This window comes from Hypanus sabinus, chromosome 25 (genome assembly GCF_030144855.1).
Source record: "Hypanus sabinus isolate sHypSab1 chromosome 25, sHypSab1.hap1, whole genome shotgun sequence".
Taxonomy (NCBI): domain Eukaryota; kingdom Metazoa; phylum Chordata; class Chondrichthyes; order Myliobatiformes; family Dasyatidae; genus Hypanus; species Hypanus sabinus.
Genome location: NC_082730.1, coordinates 5,369,912 through 5,386,902, shown reverse-complemented (window position 1 = coordinate 5,386,902; position 16,991 = coordinate 5,369,912). Strand labels below are relative to the sequence as shown.

The window sequence follows — 16,991 nt, the reverse complement described above, 5'->3', positions numbered from 1 at the left end:
ATGGCAGAGGACCTTCCCAATGCCCCAACCAACACCATCCTGTCACAAACAATCAGAATAGCTATGTTTCCTGTTGACCTTGCTGGATGTTATTGCATCAGGCTGGTTGTTTGGTTGTTTTCAAATAGTCTCCGCCTCTCTTCCCGACACTACATTGATTGGCCTCATCTCAAACAATAGTGAGATGGCCTACAGGGAAGAAGTCATCTCTCTGACACAGTGGTGTCAAGAAAACAACCTCTCCCTCAGTGTCGCAAAAACAAAGGAGCTGGTTGAGGAGTACAGGAGGAATGGAAATGAGCTAACCTCTATTGACATCAATGGATCTGGGGTTGAGAGGGTGAACAGCTTCAAGTTCCTCAGCCTCCACATCACTGAGGACCTTACGTCAGCACCTCTTTCAACTCAGACGGTTGAGGAAGTTTGAATGGGCCCCCAAGTCCTAAGAACTTTCTACAGGGGCACAATTGAGAGCATCCTGACTGGCTACATCACTGCCTGGTATGGGACCTGTACCTCCCTCAATTGCAGGGCTCTGCAGAGAGTGGTGCGGACAGCCCAGCGCTGTGAACTTCCCATGATTCAGGACATTTACAAGGACAGGTGTGTAGAAAGGGCCTGTAGGATCATTGTGGACCCAAGTCATCCCAACCACAATCTATTCCAGCTGCTACCATCCGGGATACGGTACTGCAGCATAAAAGCCAGGATCAACAGGCTCAGGGACAGCTTCTTCCACCAGGCCGTCAGGCTGATGAACTCACGCTGATTTGAGTGTACTCTATATTACATTGACTGTTCTATTTATTATAAATTATTATAAATTACTATGATTGCACGTTGCACATTTAGATGGAGATGTAACGTGAAAATTTTTCCTCCTCATGTATGACAAGGATATAAGAAATAAAGTCAATTCAATACTCCCAGAACTCTCAGACTCCTGGGAGTGCACACCTCACTAAACTTCTCATGGTCCCAGAACACAATCGGGAAAGCTCATCAATGTCTCCACTTTCTGAGGAGGCTGAGGGAATGCACATCTATACTCACAACGTTCTGCAGAAGCACAGTAGAGAGCATCCTAACTTGCTGCATTTGTGCAGGGTACAGAAACTGCACTGCGATGAACAAGATGACTCTACGCAGGGAATCAAAACTGCCCAATGCATCACTGGCACCAGCCTACCCACCATCTAGGACAAATATACGGAAGGATACCAGAAAAGGGCCACAATATCATGAAGGATCCCACTGTTTGTCGCACTCCCATCAGGGAGGAGGCTATGTAGCATCTATGCCAAGGCCACCAGACACAAAAACAGTTATTTTCTCCAAGCAGCAACGCTGATCAGCACCTCCACCCACAAACCCTCCCCTCCACACCCCCAGACACCACTACTACATCATTTCCTGTCAACCACCTTATACAGGCACTCCCGTGCCTAGCGTCACTTTATGGTCATACAATCAATCTGTCTATATAAGCTCTCTTATGCATTTATAATTATTGTGTTTTAATTAAAAGTTCGAAGTAAGCTTATTATCAAAGTATATGCCACCATATGCAACCCCGAGATTCATTTTCTTGCAGGCATACTCAATAAATCTGTAATAGAATAATAACCATAATAGAATCAGTGAAAAACCTCACCAACTTGGGCGTTCAATCAGTGTGCAAAAGACAACAAACTGTGCAAGTACAAAAAGGAAGAAATAATAATAATAATAAGTAAACATTAATAAAGTCTTTACAGTATCTTATTCTGTGTTTTTTTTTGTGCTGCATCAGACCCAGAGGAACAATTATTTTGTTCTCCTTTACACTTGTGTAGTGGAAATAGCTCCAAATAATCTTGAATCTTGAAGATGATGAAAGATCGTTATCAACTGTGCTACCAAGCAACATTTATTTTCTTATTCGTAAGTTGATAACCAGTGTTGAGTTTAAATTCTGACAGGACATCTCATCGCACCTGGCCAAAGAGAAAAATTCTTGTAGAGAGGTGACCGGGACTACTGTTGACATCAAGACAGCCATCGACGGAGTGTGGTTTCTCAGACTGAGACAGAAATAGGGCATCGTGGCAGTGTAGCGGTTAGTGTAACGCTATACAGCACCAATGACTGGAAGATCAGAGTTCAATTCTAGCCTGTGATCATGTGCGTTTCGTCCCTTATTGCACAGATATACAAGTTAGTAGGGTTAGCAAATTGTGGGCATGCTAAGTTGATATCAGAAGCAGGGCAACATTTGGGGCTGCCCCCAGCTCATCCTTGGATGAATTGGTTGTTGATGTAAATTACACATTTCACTGTATACAACAGTACTAGAAAGTTTTTGAACCCTGTGGAATTTTCTCTATTTCTGCATAAATATGACATAAAATGTGATCACACCGTCACGTAAGTCCTGAAACTAGATAGAGAACCCAATTAAGTAAATAACGCAAAATACAATATACCTGTTCATTAATTTATTGAGAAAAATGATCCAATATTACACGTATTTGTTGGAAAAAGTATGTGAGCCTCTGAGGTAATGCCTTCTCTAAAAGCTATTTAGAGTTCCAATCAATGAGATGAGATTGGACGTGTGGGTTGTAAAGGTGCCCTGTGCTGTAAAAAAGTCAGGTTACTGACTGGGCCTAATCTTCTCATGAAAGGTCTGTTTATGTGCACGGTGTCTTGATCAAAACAACCTTCAGAAGGCCCTAGAAGAGGAATTATAGAGATGCCCAGCTTGATGGTAAGCACCCCACTTTAGCATGGTAGCTGGTTCCTAGACTTCCTACCGGATCGTCGACAAGTGGTAAGAATGGGATCCCTCATCTCTGCCCCTCAGCAAAGGTGCACCCCCCCCCCCCAGACTGGGTCCTGAGTCCGCTCCTCTACTCCCTTTACACCCACTACTGTGCTGCCACACAATCAGTTGATCAAATTCACAGATGACATGATGTTGATCGGCCTTATTTCTAGCGGTGATGAGACAGCCTACAGAGGAGAGGTTGACACCCTGATGCAGTGGTGGCAGGATAACAACCTCTCCCTCAATGTCCAAAAAACAAAAGAGCTGATCGTGGATTACAGAAGGAATAGAGACAGGTTTGCCCCGATCAACATCAATGGAACTGCAGTTGAGAGGGTGAGTAGTTTCAAGTTCCTCAATATATGCACCACTGTAGACATCTAGACTGTAAGCACTGGCAGTGTGGCAAAAAAAGCACAACAGCATCTCTTCCACCTCAGGCGACTGAAGAAGTTAGCCATGGGGCCCCAAATCCTCAAGACCTTCTACAGGGCACCATTGGGAGTATCCTGACTGGCTGTATCACCGCCTGGTATGGGAACTGCATCAACCTTTATCGCTGTGCACTGCAGAGAGTGGTACTGACAGCCCAGCACACCTGCAGATGTGAACTTCCCTCCACTGAGGACATTTAAGGCAGCAGCTGCAGAAAGAAGGACATCAAGGACACCAGTCACCCCAATCATAAACTGTTTCAGCTGCTTCCATCTGGCAAATGGTACCACAGCATTAAAGCCAGGACCAACAGGCTATGGGACAGTTTCTTTCCATTAGACTTATAAATTCACATGTCTGTACATTATAACGGAGTCCTAACGCAAAGATTTTTACTCCCTCACACGGTGGGGTGGATGTAAAATTTAAATAAATTCAATTCAAGCTGAAAAAGTCTACAAAAGCATTTCTAAAATCCCGAGTGTTTGCCAATCCACAGTAAGAGAAATTGTTTACAATTGGAAGAAATTCAGTACTGTTGCTACTCTCCCTAGGAGTGGGCATCCAGCAAAGATCACACCAAGAGCACAATGTGCAAAGCTGGAGGAGATGATAGAACCCACGGGTAACAGCAGAAACCACACTTCAAAGGAATATCTGACTATGTAATTGCTCACCGTTAGGAGATGATTTGGTTCCACAACTCTTCTGCTGTGCTTCTTGCCAGAGTTATCTGTCAGAACATAGTGAGCTGTGTCTCCTTCTTTAGCCATAGAGTGGGAATCTGTGGAATTGTTTGCCACAGGCAGCTGTGGAAGCCAAGACTTTATGTACATTTAAGGCAGAGTTTGAAGGATTCTTGACTGGTCAGAGCATGAAGGGATATGGGGAGAAAAGGAGATTGGGGCTGAGAGGAAAATTGGATTCTGACAAAGGGTCTCAGCCCAACACGGTGACAATGCTTCTTCCTATAGATGCTGCCTGGCCTGCTGCGTTCCACTAGCATTTTGTGTGTGTTGTCAGCCAAATGAAATGGCGAAGCAGACTCAATAGACCTAATGGTCTAATTCTGCTCCTGCAGAATTAGTCTTATGGTCTTGTGTTTCGAATATAATCAATAATATAGAAATACATTACAGATCAGGGGTTCCCAAACTTCTTTATGCTATGAAGCCCTACCATTAGCTGAGAGGTCCATGGACCCCAGTTTGGAAACACCTGTAACTCTTCTGAAAAATTATTCAAATTATTAATAAGTTCAAAAAGGTAAGGTGGAAGGTCACAGTCTTTTTTCCAGGTTAAGGAAATCTAAAACCAGAGATTGATAGTTTAAGACCATGAGACAGGAGTAGATGCTCAGCCATTCCATCATGGCTGGAGATGGATCAGCCATGATGAAATGGCGGAGCAGACTCGAGGGGCAAAATGGTCAAATTCTGCTCCTATATCTTATGGTTTTAATGCTGATTTATTATCTCTCTCAACTCCAGCCTCCTCATAACTTTTGACAATCTGACTAATCAAGAACCTATCAACCTCTGTTTTAGATATACCCAATGACCTGGCCTCCACAGCCGTCTGTGGCGGTGAATTCCACAGATTCACCACCCTCTGGCTAAAGGAATTTCTCCTCATGTCTGTTCTAAGGGGACATCTTTCTAGTCTGAGGGTGTGCCCTCTGGTCCTAGACACCCACACTACAGGAAATCCCTCTCCGTCCACTCTAGACCTTCCAATATTCAATAGGTATAAAGAGAGGCAGCAACAACTAAAGCAGCAAGTTTTCCACACAGAGAAGAGATGTGAGTATGGAACGAGCTGCCTGAGGAAGTGGTAGACATGAGCATAATTACACTGTGTAAGAGGCATTTGGACAGGTACATGGATAGGAAAGGTTCTGGGTGACATGGACCAAACACAAGCAGATGGGACTGGTATTATACTTTCACTGCCAGGTTCAGAGAATTCATCAATCCATAATGCCTGCTTTTTGTGAGAATAATTTATATGTGAATGTAAGAAGCATTTTAACTCATGGTATTGAGGCTTACGACAAGTTGAAGTGTCACAGATATTTCACTCCACGGCGGATTGTATGTTGACAGTACTCTACCTGCAGCAGCGTTCCTTTCTGTTTCTCTTTAACCAGAGTCAAAACTTATTTGTAGCATTACACAGCTCATTTTTATTTTCATCTAACCCTCAATTTTGGCATTTATGTAAAAAGTGAAATGTTTCCCCCGGGCTGCAGTCAAATCTTTTCCAGATGTTGTACTGGAGACACAAGGCAAAGCTCACACAAAGTCTCAGTGCCTCAGTTAATTGCGATCCAACTTTGGATGCATCCATTTAATCATTCCGTTTCCTCTTAAGCATCCCTACAGCCTTCACTGGTGATTCCTGCTGTCTGTTGTTCAGCTGCCCACTCAGAACTGTAAGAGAAAGCTTGAACCTTCATTTGAAGAAACCGAGAAATTAATATTAATTCCAGTGAGCTGCAGCATAGTGAAGTTCACCCGCCTAGCAAAGTTGTATAGCATGTTCCGGGAGGAAATTACATCTCTATCCAAGAGCCCCTTGAACACCTCTACACTGAGACCCCACATACCGCTACCCCGTGTAGCGCTGATTCATTACAACGCAGTTGTTTAATTCTTTATTGGAATTTTTAAGAATGACAAAAATTTATTCTAAAGAACACCTAAAACTTCTCAAGAGCAGCAATCAGCCAATAAGTGCACTTTACATATGCTCTCCACCACTCACAGCCAATCCTGTATTAGTTCACGCTCTGCCTCCCCCGTGTGTGTAAATGTTCATGCTCCCTCGCCAATTAATTCCATTTTTTTCACCTGTAATGTCTGGAAAACAGCCTGCAGCTTCCAGTGAGGGTAGAACATCTGAGATGCCTTGGAAAAGCATCAGTATGGATGTGAAGTGGCAAGTGATACGGTGTTTGGAAGCTGGTGAGCATCAGGTTGGTGTCAGTGCCTCTTTGAAATTTGCTACATCGATGATCAGAACAATACAGGCAAGATAAAAGCTTGTGCAACAATAGCCTCAAAGTTATCACCATCAAAAGTGACTTGTTCAAGAAGCCTTTTGCTTGAAAAAATGGAAGACTAATTGTATGGGTGGATGACCAAATACAACAAAATGTGTCCCTCGGCCAGCTGATGATACGGGAAAGGCAAGAAGCAGCTTCAGTCATATTCAAGAAGATATGTCGGTAACATTTGCAGCAGCACAGGTTGGTTTGATAGATTTAACCAGCGCAGTAACCTCCGGTGAAGTGGCTAGTGCAGACAGCAAGAGCCTTTGCAAATTGGCCAAGCAATGCACCCTAGGTGAATCTGAGGGCACAGATGGAGTAGAGGAAACACCAGCAATGAACCCCACTTCAAAATTCCTCAGCACTAGCATCACCACGATCACAGAAATCATGGACCAGTTGTTCGATAATGACCCTGACTGGCAGCGAAGCAATGAGGCAAAGAGAAGCGTTCTCCACGTGATTTCCTGCTACTGAGAACTGCTTTATGATGGGAAACTTAAGAAAATGCAATCCAATCTTGACACAGAAACAGCCAAAGTTACAGGAGGGTCCACAGCCTGGTCCCTCCTCTTGGTTGTACCCACCACCCGCTTCCTTCCACTGCTGCTGCTCCACCCTCAGATTCACCTAGGGTGCATTGCTCGGCCAATTCACAAAGGCTCTTGCTGTCTGCACTAGCCACTTCACCGGAGGTTACTGCGCTGGTTAAATCTATCAAACCAACCTGTGCTGCTGCAAATGTTACCGACATATCTTCTTGAATATGACTGAAGCTGCTTCTTGCCTTTCCCGTATCATCAGCTGGCCGAGGGACACATTTTGTTGTATTTGGTCATCCACCCATACATTTAGTCTTATTTTAGTAAGATTTGCGTGTTTGTTACTCCACAAACTGCTGTGTATACGTAAGGTAATATATCATGTATCTTGGGTTTGATATTTTAATCAGGCACACATGTCCATTTACGTAGTTATAATGACTCCACATGGCGTGGGTTTACATAGCCCTCCACCTCTGAGGAACACGGCCTCAGTGTTAAGTGGGGTCTGAGGGTGTTGTTTGTCTCTGGCTGCACTCCTGGCACACGTTCCAGGCACCTGCTATTCTCTATGTAAAGAAATGCTGTCCTGTACATCTCCATTGAACTTGCTGCCTCTCAGCTGACATGCAACACGCTTTTCTGGGCAACCTCCAAGAGGACCACAACCTTGTCATGCTTTGGAGGCTTGTGTGCCTCAATGACCCGCAGAGCTCTGTTGGCTGGAGTCAGGGCTTTGTGTTTTGGCTCTTGGTAGGGTCACCCATGTCAGACCACTGTGGTCCACCAGTCCTCCAGATTCGGGGGTTCAGCTCAGGGCTAACAACCCAGACTGGTCAAACAAAATTGTTATGGAAACAGCAATGAAGAATCCTTCTACATCTGAGTGCGATGGTACTCTTGGAACTTGGATGACTGTCTGTGGTGAAAACTAAGAGGAAGTTACTGACGTGATGAAAGAAGTCTGGAAATGGATGGCCTTCATTGCGGTCCTAAGCACTAGGGGTGTATTGGGCAGTAAATAAGTTTCTGGGCAAGATATTGTTTTTGTAAAATAATTTTTAAAAAAGGACATCATGAATTTCCCATAATTTTAATTCAATCTTTTCGCCCAATAAATCTACTTCTAAATTATTGGGCAACACTTCCAAATGATATCTAAATGATTACCCAGCAGTATAATTGAGTTGTACCAAACTTCAATTCTGACTGTGTTCATGAACCAAAGACTGACACCCTTGCTAGAGGCTGAAACATCTGTAACAGCAAATATTCTATATTTCCTTGCCCAGTGGAAAAATTACACCAATTTTCTTTTAACATTGTGCTCACCACAACTAAATAAGTAGCTTCAATCACAAACATTTTTTTCTCAGATTAAACACCCCCACCACAGTTCCCATTATTCCGGAACTGAACATGCTTTGAAACTTTTCACACAGGCTCCGATGAACGTGCTCTGGGTCCAACTTGGGTGCTCTTTGCAGAGAAACCATTCGAGAATACCTTAGCTCTGAGACATCTCCACATTTGAGCAGAGAAGCCACAGCAAACATTCAACAAAACACAGAGTGGTTCTGCATCTGCCTTCAATTAAATATTAGCATTAGCATGTCTGCACATGGCAGAGGTCACTCTTCAAGCTAGAGAGAGTGTCAAGGACACGTTGCACTGCATCCTTCCGAAACAGCGGAAACAAGTGACGTGGGATTAAGTGGACAGCCAGGGACCTTTTTTCACGGTGGAAACAGTGGGCATAATTTTAAGGTGAGCAGAGACAAGTATGGGGGGGGAAGTTCAGCGGTAAGATTTTTGCACAGAGCAGTGACTGCATGGAATGCACTGCCAAGGCTGGTTGGTGGTAAAGGCAGACACATTAGGGAGATTTAAGAGACTCTTAGATAGGCACATGGATGATAGAAAAATGTAGAGCTATGTGGGAGAGAGGCATTAGGTTAGGGGTTCCAAACTTAGGGTCCACGGACCCCTAGGTTAATGATAGGGGCCTGTGGCTTTAAAAAGCTGGGAACTTCTGGGTTAGACTGATCTTAGAGTGGGTTACTCTACTGCACAACATAATGGGTGGCGGTGGAAAGGGTGGGTCGAATCATTGTGGGGTTGGTTACACCGAACATGTTCATTTATGAGAAGAGAACGGTTCCCATCAGAGCTGGAATCCTCCGAGAACCTGTGGCATAGGGGAGGGTGGTGGGGCTGTATGTGGTGTGTGGAGTTTGTGTAGGGGAGGGTGGTGGGGCTGTATGTGGTGTGTGGAGTTTGTGTGGGGGAGGGTGGTGGAGCTGTATGTGGTGTGTGGAGTTTGTGAAGGGGAGGGTGTTGGGGCTGTATGTGGTGTGTGGAGTTTGTGTAGGGGAGGGTGTTGGGGCTGTATGTGGTGTGTGGAGTTTGTGTGGGGGAGGGTGGTAGGGCTGTATGTGGTGTGTGGAGTTTGTGTAGGGGAGGGTGGTGGGGCTGTATGTGGTGTGTGGAGTTTGTGTAGGGGAGGGTGGTGGGGCTGTATGTGGTGTGTGGAGTTTGTGTAGGGGAGGGTGGTGGGGCTGTATGTGGTGTGTGGAGTTTGTGTAGGGGAGGGTGGTGGGGCTGTATGTGGTGTGTGGAGTTTGTGTAGGGGAGGGTGGTGGGGCTGTATGTGGTGTGTGGAGTTTGTGTAGGGGAGGGTGTTGGGGCTGTATGTGGTGTGTGGAGTTTGTGTAGGGGAGGGTGTTGGGGCTGTATGTGGTGTGTGGAGTTTGTGTAGGGGAGGGTGGTGGGGCTGTATGTGGTGTGTGGTTTGTGTAGGGGAGGGTGGTGGGGCTGTATGTGGTGTGTGGAGTTTGTGTAGGGGAGGGTGGTGGGGCTGTATGTGGTGTGTGGAGTTTGTGTAGGGGAAGGTGGTGGAGCTGTATGTGGTGTGTGGAGTTTGTGTGGGGGAGGGTGGTGGGGCTGTATGTGGTGTGTGGAGTTTGTGTGGGGGAGGGTGGTGGGGCTGTATGTGGTGTGTGGAGTTTGTGTGGGGGAGGGTGGTGGGGCTGTATGTGGTGTGTGGAGTTTGTGTAGGGGAGGGTGGTGGGGCTGTATGTGGTGTGTGGTTTGTGTACGGGAGGGTGGTGGAGCTGTATGTGGTGTGTGGAGTTTGTGTAGGGGAGGGTGGTGGGACTGTATGTGGTGTGTGGAGTTTGTGTGGGGGAGGGTGGTGGGGCTGTATGTGGTGTGTGGAGTTTGTGTGGGGGAGGGTGGTGGGGCTGTATGTGGTGTGTGGAGTTTGTGTGGGGGAGGGTGGTGGGGCTGTATGTGGTGTGTGGTTTGTGTAGGGGAGGGTGGTGGGGCTGTATGTGTTGTGTGGAGTTTATGTAGGGGAGGTGGTGGAGATGTGGGTGGGCTGTATGTGGTGTGTGGAGTTTGTGTAGGGGAGGTGGTGGAGATGTGGGTGGGCTGTGTGTGGGTGTGTGGAGTCTGTATGGGGTAGGTTTAGGGGAGAGGGCTGTGGATTGTGGTGTCTTGTTATTCTAATTACCTCGCGTTACTCCGGCTGAAAGAAGATCAGAACCAGGAGCAGGAGACTATTCAGCCCGTTGAACTGCTCCACGCCTCATCAAGATCATGGCTGAACTTTTACCTCAGTGCTTCTTCCCACATCAGCTCCATGTCCCTCGATCCCACCAACCTCTTCCTTAAATAATTCAAGGAATCAGGACTAGTGAAGATGGGCATCAGACATGTAGTCTGACTGTTAAGCCATTAGCCTAACCCCAGGAAAGAGCTTCAATTTTGCCTCCTCCCCTCCCTACTCTGCGACTGAGAACTAACTTATTTTCTCCCTGTCCCAGTTCTGATGAAGCGTTCTGTACCTGAAACATTAACTGTGCCTCTCTTCACAGATGCTGACTGACCTGCTGAATATTCCTAGCACTTTTTGTGTTTCAGACTTCCTGCAAATGCACAGATATCATTTATTATCAAAGAACACATACGTCATCACACACAACCCTGAGATTCATCTTCTTGCAGGCATTCACTTTTCCCTATTATTAATGCATTGCATGTTATCGCCACTGCAAAGACGACAAATTGCATGACATATGTCAATGATATTAAGCCTGACTCTCTTCCGTTTCTGAGTCTGGTGGTCCCGGTGTGGATGCTTCGTAGCCTCCTCCCTGATGGGAGTGGGACAAACGGAGTTGCATTCCTCTGCTGATCGCTCAATAGACGTACAGGAGGAGCTGACCGCAAGAGAAAGCTAAGCATTTCTGTTACCGCACAGCTTCAAAGGAAGAGTGGCTGTCTGTAAAATGTTTGTACATCCCACCGTTCTGTGTGGGTTTCTTCCAAGTTCTCCGGTTTCCTCCCACTTTCCAAGGGCTCAGTGAGCTGTGGGCGTGCGACGTTGGCACTGAAAGCATGGTGACACTTGTGGGCTGTTGAGCATAATCCTCGCTGATGCACTGAATGCATTTTGTTGCATGTTTCAATGTACAAATAAAGCTAGTCTTTATCTTTGTTTTACTCTTCCTGAACACGTGGGCCTGTCCTTTACCATCCATCACAGATAGACTTTGATGCAAGAGACACTTCATCCTTTTGAGATCAGTTGCCACGGTAATTAGCGAGCTGTTTATTTTTCATGTTGTAATACATTATGCATATTGCACGACACAGTGACACATCAATCTCTTGTCAAATGACAGAAAGCAGCTCTTGGACTAAACATCACATTCTGCTGTCAGGATGTCAAGCTGTGCCCTTTCCAAATGGAGACGCCTGTCTGAGTGTGGCACTGTGGTTAGCACGAGGCAATTACAGCTCGGGGCATGCCAGGGTTCGGAGATCAATTCTGGTGCCATTTTGTGAGGAGTCTCTGTACGTCCTCCTCGTAAAATGTATGAGACTCCTCTGTGTTCCTCAGTTTCCTCCCACAGTCCAAATACATGCCAGGTAGGTTAATTGGTCATTGTACAAAGTCCCGTGATTGGTTAGGGTTAATTGGATTTGTTGGGTGGCGTGGTGTGGCTGGAAGGACCCACTCCACACTGTAATGCTAAACTAATAAATATTTTGATATGTATTAAGGTATGATATGAAAAATAAAACAAATTTAATTTTCCTTTAGTTGAATTGCTTCTCTACTTTTATCTGATTTATATCCTTAAGATCGATTCCTTAATCTGTTGAAACTCCAGCAACATAGAGCAAAGCCAACCAAAGGGTTCTCCTCAGAGCAGACACCTTGTTGCCTAGTAACAAATCCAAGAATTGACATATTCCGCGGGAGCAGACAGGATTGGAATTCCATAGAGCACTTCCTTGTTGGAAAGCAAACACATGCTAACTCTGTGCCTCAGAAAAAGCAGCAACTATGGATTATCTGGTGTGGGGAACTGCTGTAATAGCTACCCGTCCTTGCAACAATCTATTCCTTTCCCAGATATTCAAAGGAACAAGCCACTCCTGTACTCTTGTTGAAAGAGTAGCCAAGCAAAGCATCTCATGGACTGTCTGTCCCACTCCCATCAGGGAGGAGGCTACGTAGCATCCACGCCAGGACCACCACACTCAAAAACATTACTTTCCCCAAGCAGTTAGGCTGATCAACGTCTCCACTCATTAAAACACCCCTCCACACCCCCAACACAACTACTTTATCCTTTCCTGTCAGAGTCACCTTATGCACAGACCTAGTGCCTAGCGTCACTATATGGGCATACAATTAATCTATGCGTACAAGCTATTTTATTTATTTATATGTATTGTATTTTTTATTATTGCACTCTTTATCCTATTGTGTTTTCTTTCTGGTGCTGCATCAGATCCGGTGTAACAATTTTTCGTTCACCTTTACGCTTGTGTGCTGGAAATGACATTAAACAATCTTGAATCTGGCTCTGCACTTGCAATGTGCTTCTTACCTTTGAGCTAACTCGCTGGATATCCAATTAAAAGGTGTAAAGGTTGCTTCAGATGCAGATTTATTCAGAGTAATATTTATCAGGTGCACACTGAAATGTACTGTTTGCATTAGCAGCCTAAGAGTGTGCTGGGGGCAGTCCGCAGGTGTCACCACGTATCCCAGTGCCAACATGCAGTCCTGTTATTGAACATAGAACAGTACAGCACAGGAACAGGCTCATCAGTCCGTAACATCTGCACTGTCTACGATGCCAAATGTCTCTCCGCGCCTCTCAACCATTGCTACTGCATCACTCCACTCCCTGTGTAAAACAAACCTTGCCCCACACATCTACTTTAAACTCCCCTCCCTCCCGTCGGAATCAGAATCAGGTTTATTATCTCCGGTATGTGTCGTGAAATTTGTTAACTTATCAGCAGCAGTTCAATGCAATACATAATATATAAGAAGAAGAAAATAAATAAATTGCAGTATACATATAATAGATTAAAAACCATGCAAAATCAGAAATAATATATATTTTAAAAATGAGGACATGTCCAAGGATTCAATGTCCGTTTAGGAATCAAATGGCAGAAGGGAGGAAGCTGTTCCTGAATCACTGAGTGTGATTCACTCACTGAGTGTGTGCCTTCAGGCTTCTGTATCTCCCACCTGATGGTAACAGTGAGAAAAGGGCACGCCCTGGGTGCTGGAGGTCTTTAATAATGGTTGCTGCCTTTCTGAGACACCGCTCCCGGAAGATGTCCAAGATGGAGCCGACTAAATTTACGACCCTCTGCAGCAGCCCTCCCACCACCCCCCCCCCCCACACCAGACAGTGATGCAGACTGTCAGAATCTTATACTTATTCCACTAGTCTTTTGAATCTCCACTTGGGAGAAAAAATTCTGACCATCTACCGTATCTATGCCTCTCATACTGTTATAACCTTCTATCAGGTCTCCCCGTAGCCTCCAATACTCCAGAGAAAACAACCCAAGTTTGTCCAACTTTTCCTTGTAGCAAATACTCTCTATTCCAGGCAACATCTTGGTGAACCTCTTCTGTACCCTCTCCAAAGCCCCTGATACCAACTGGAACTACATACAGTGCTTAGAGTCTGAATCAGGTGTATTATGACTGACATACAGTGTGTTGTGATTATTGTTTTGTGCAGCAGTCCAGTGCAGTACATAAAAAATTACTATAGGTTACTATGGGGAATAAAGATACAAATAGAGAGGCTCGGTAGCGTAGCGGTTAGCACAAAGCTTTACAGTACCAGAGACCCAGGTTCAATTCCCACCACCGCCTGAAAGAAGTTTGTGTGTTCTCCACATGACCACTTGGGTTTCCTCGGGGTGCTCCTGTTTCTTCCCACAATTCAATGATCTACCAGTTGGTCATTGTAAATGTCCCTGACTAGGCTAGGATTAAATTGGGGAATTGTTGGGAAGCATGGTTCAAAGGACTGGAAGAGTCTTCTCTGCGCTGAATGCCGATAGATAAATAAATAAAGAGTATGCAAAGGGAGCTAGATAGTGAGGCTCATGGATTCATGGACCAATCAGAACTGTGATGGTGGAGGGGGAGAAGCTGTTCCTGAAAAATTGAGTTTGGATCTTCATTGCCCTGTGTCTCTTTCCTGCTAGCAGTTATAAGAAGAGACATGTTCCAGATGATGAGGGTCCTCAATGAGGATTTTGAAGATGTCCCCAGTGGTGGAAAATCTGCAATCCACTGCAGCTATTTTTGATCCTGTGCATTGGGTGGCGGGGTCTCTATCAAAGAAGGTCTAAGACACTTCCTGCAGGGCACCCTTGGGCAAGGATAGCACCTGCTTAGCACCCCTAAGAGATTTGCCAAGAACAAACATTGTCATGGGAAGACCATGATTGTCCATGTCATACGACACGGTACATAAAGAACGAACGAACGAGCATTGGAGCCTCCAGAAAGTTCTCCATGGTACATCAGTAGAAATGTGTTAGAGCCTTTGGCAATATACCAAATCTCCTTAAACTCCAAATGAATTATATCTACTGACGTGCCTTCTTCATGATTGCAGCAACATGTTAGGTCCAGGATAGATCGTCTGGTATGTTGAGACCCAGGAACTTGAAGCTGCTCAATCTTTCCTCATAGACCCCTCAGTAAGTGTTCTCACTTCCCCTTTCAGAAGTCCACAATCAATCTCTTGATCTTACTTACTTCAAAAGTGGCCTAAATAAAGGTTGATACAGTTGCAACATGACTTGGCAATTTATGTACTCAGTGCTGCAGCCAGTGATAGCAAGCATGCCACACTGATACTCCTTTACCACCTGACCTACTTGTGTTGCCACTTTAGGGAAGAATGGACTTGCACCCCAAGACCCCTTGTGCATCAGAGCTCCTAAAGGTCCTGCCATTTACTGCATACCTGCTTCTTACAACTAGAGGTCATGGATTAATTGCGAAAGGTGAAATATTTAAGGGGACCATGAGGGGAAAACTCTTCACTCAGAGGGTGGTGAGAGTGTGGAACGAGCTGCCTGTGCAAGTGGTGCATGTGAGCTCAATTTCAATGTCTAAGAGAAGTTTGGATAGGTACATAGATGGAGGTGTATGGAGGTCCAGGAGCAGGTCATTGGCATAGGCATGTTAAATATCTTGGCCAGGACTAGATGGGCCAAAGGGTCTGTTTCTGTGCTGTGTTTTTCTATGAATCTATATGATCTCCAAAAGTACAGGACCTCATACTATTTCAGCATTTCTCCAATCCGCAAGTCCACCAAACTCCAGTTGCCATTTCTCCATCTCTACAAATCCACTAACTTTCAAAATCAAATAGGCCACTAATGTACAGCCTCACCCAGGAGCACTACCCTTACCTGCGAAGCAGCAGTTTGGGGTGGTTCTTGCTCTCCAGGTTTTTCTCGATCAGGTCAGACAGCAGGTGTTTCAGCACGTCCGTGGCATACTCCAGTTTTCCCTGAAGTGCTGTCATGATCAAAGATGCCACATTCCCTCGGTCCCTCATGGAGAAACTCCTCTGCAGCTCCAGAGTCCGAATGAATGTTAACAGGAAGGTTTTGTTGTTGATGAGTTGCCCAAAGAGTTTGAGAGCTTTCTCCACACTCTGCTGCCCATTCCCTGGGACCTGGCACACAGCGAGAAGAAACATGAGCAACACCAGCCATTTGTGTCAGAGCGGTGATGTACAGCTGCAAGAAAAAGTTTGCCAACCCTTTGCAGTTAGCTGGGTTTCTACATTACTCATAATAGATGGTCTGATCTTCATCTAAGTCACAATAATAGACAAATCTACCTAAACTATCAACACGCAAACAATTGTACTTTTCTTGTCTTTGTTGAACACATTGTTTAATCATTCACTGTCCAGACTGGAAAAGGAATGTGAACTCCTGTTTTAAATAAATGGCACAACCTCATTTAGCAGCAATGATCTCCACCAAGCATTTCTAGTAGCTGCTAACCAGACTTGCACAGTGACAAGGAGGAATTTTAGAACACTTCTCCATACAAAACTGTTTCAGTTCATCAATATTTTTGGGATACCTTGTATGAACACCCACCTTCAGGTCTCGCAACAGCACCTCCATTGTGTTAACGTCTAGACTCAGGCTTGGCCATTCCTAAACATAAATTTTTCTTGCTGTAGACTGATTAACATTCAGGTCTTTAGAAATGCTTTGTTTGCCTTTTCCAGTTTCTGGAAGTTGTTTTGATCGATGAATGGTACACATAAACAGATCTTTCTTGAGAAGAGCAGACTGTCAGTAACCTGACATTTTGTGTCTTGTTTATAGGGTAGGGCACCTCCACAAACCACACCTCCTCTTCCAGCACATTGATCGGAACACCTGACACCAAATAGCTTTTGTAGAAGGCATTACCGTAGATACTCACAGATTTTTTTTGAAACAAGACTGTGATTGTTTAAATGGTGTACTCAGCATTGACAAAAAGTACAGTTACTTGTGTGTAATTGGGTGAGTGAACGGGTGTGTGAGGCCTCAGTCGGCTGGGGCAACCATGAATGTTACGTCCTAGCTGTCTAGCCTGGGCAACACGATATGGGGAGCAAGCTGTTGCCCACGTAGCAAGCTCCCCTCTCCACACATCTGATGAACCCAGAAGTGGTGGAGACCATCACAGTTTGGTACCAGCAGAGTTGCAGGAGTTGCCAGCCAGCATTGAACTCAAAGTAGGACTGCCTTAGGGACTCCAGCTCCAGATATTTCCCCTCAGGGTTTACTT

The 16,991-nt window shown here is 45.2% G+C and overlaps 1 protein-coding gene across 2 annotated transcripts in view; it reads right to left on the bottom strand.

Annotated features, from left to right (window-relative positions):
* Window positions 1–16,991, bottom strand: part of LOC132380944 (plexin-A2-like) — a 570,948-nt gene that overhangs the window by 55,251 nt on the left and 498,706 nt on the right. For both annotated transcript variants that reach the window (XM_059949929.1, XM_059949928.1), the window contains exon 22: window positions 15,602–15,870. In XM_059949929.1, coding sequence (XP_059805912.1) covers window positions 15,602–15,870 — 269 coding nt within the window. The remainder of the gene's footprint in view (window positions 1–15,601; window positions 15,871–16,991) is intronic.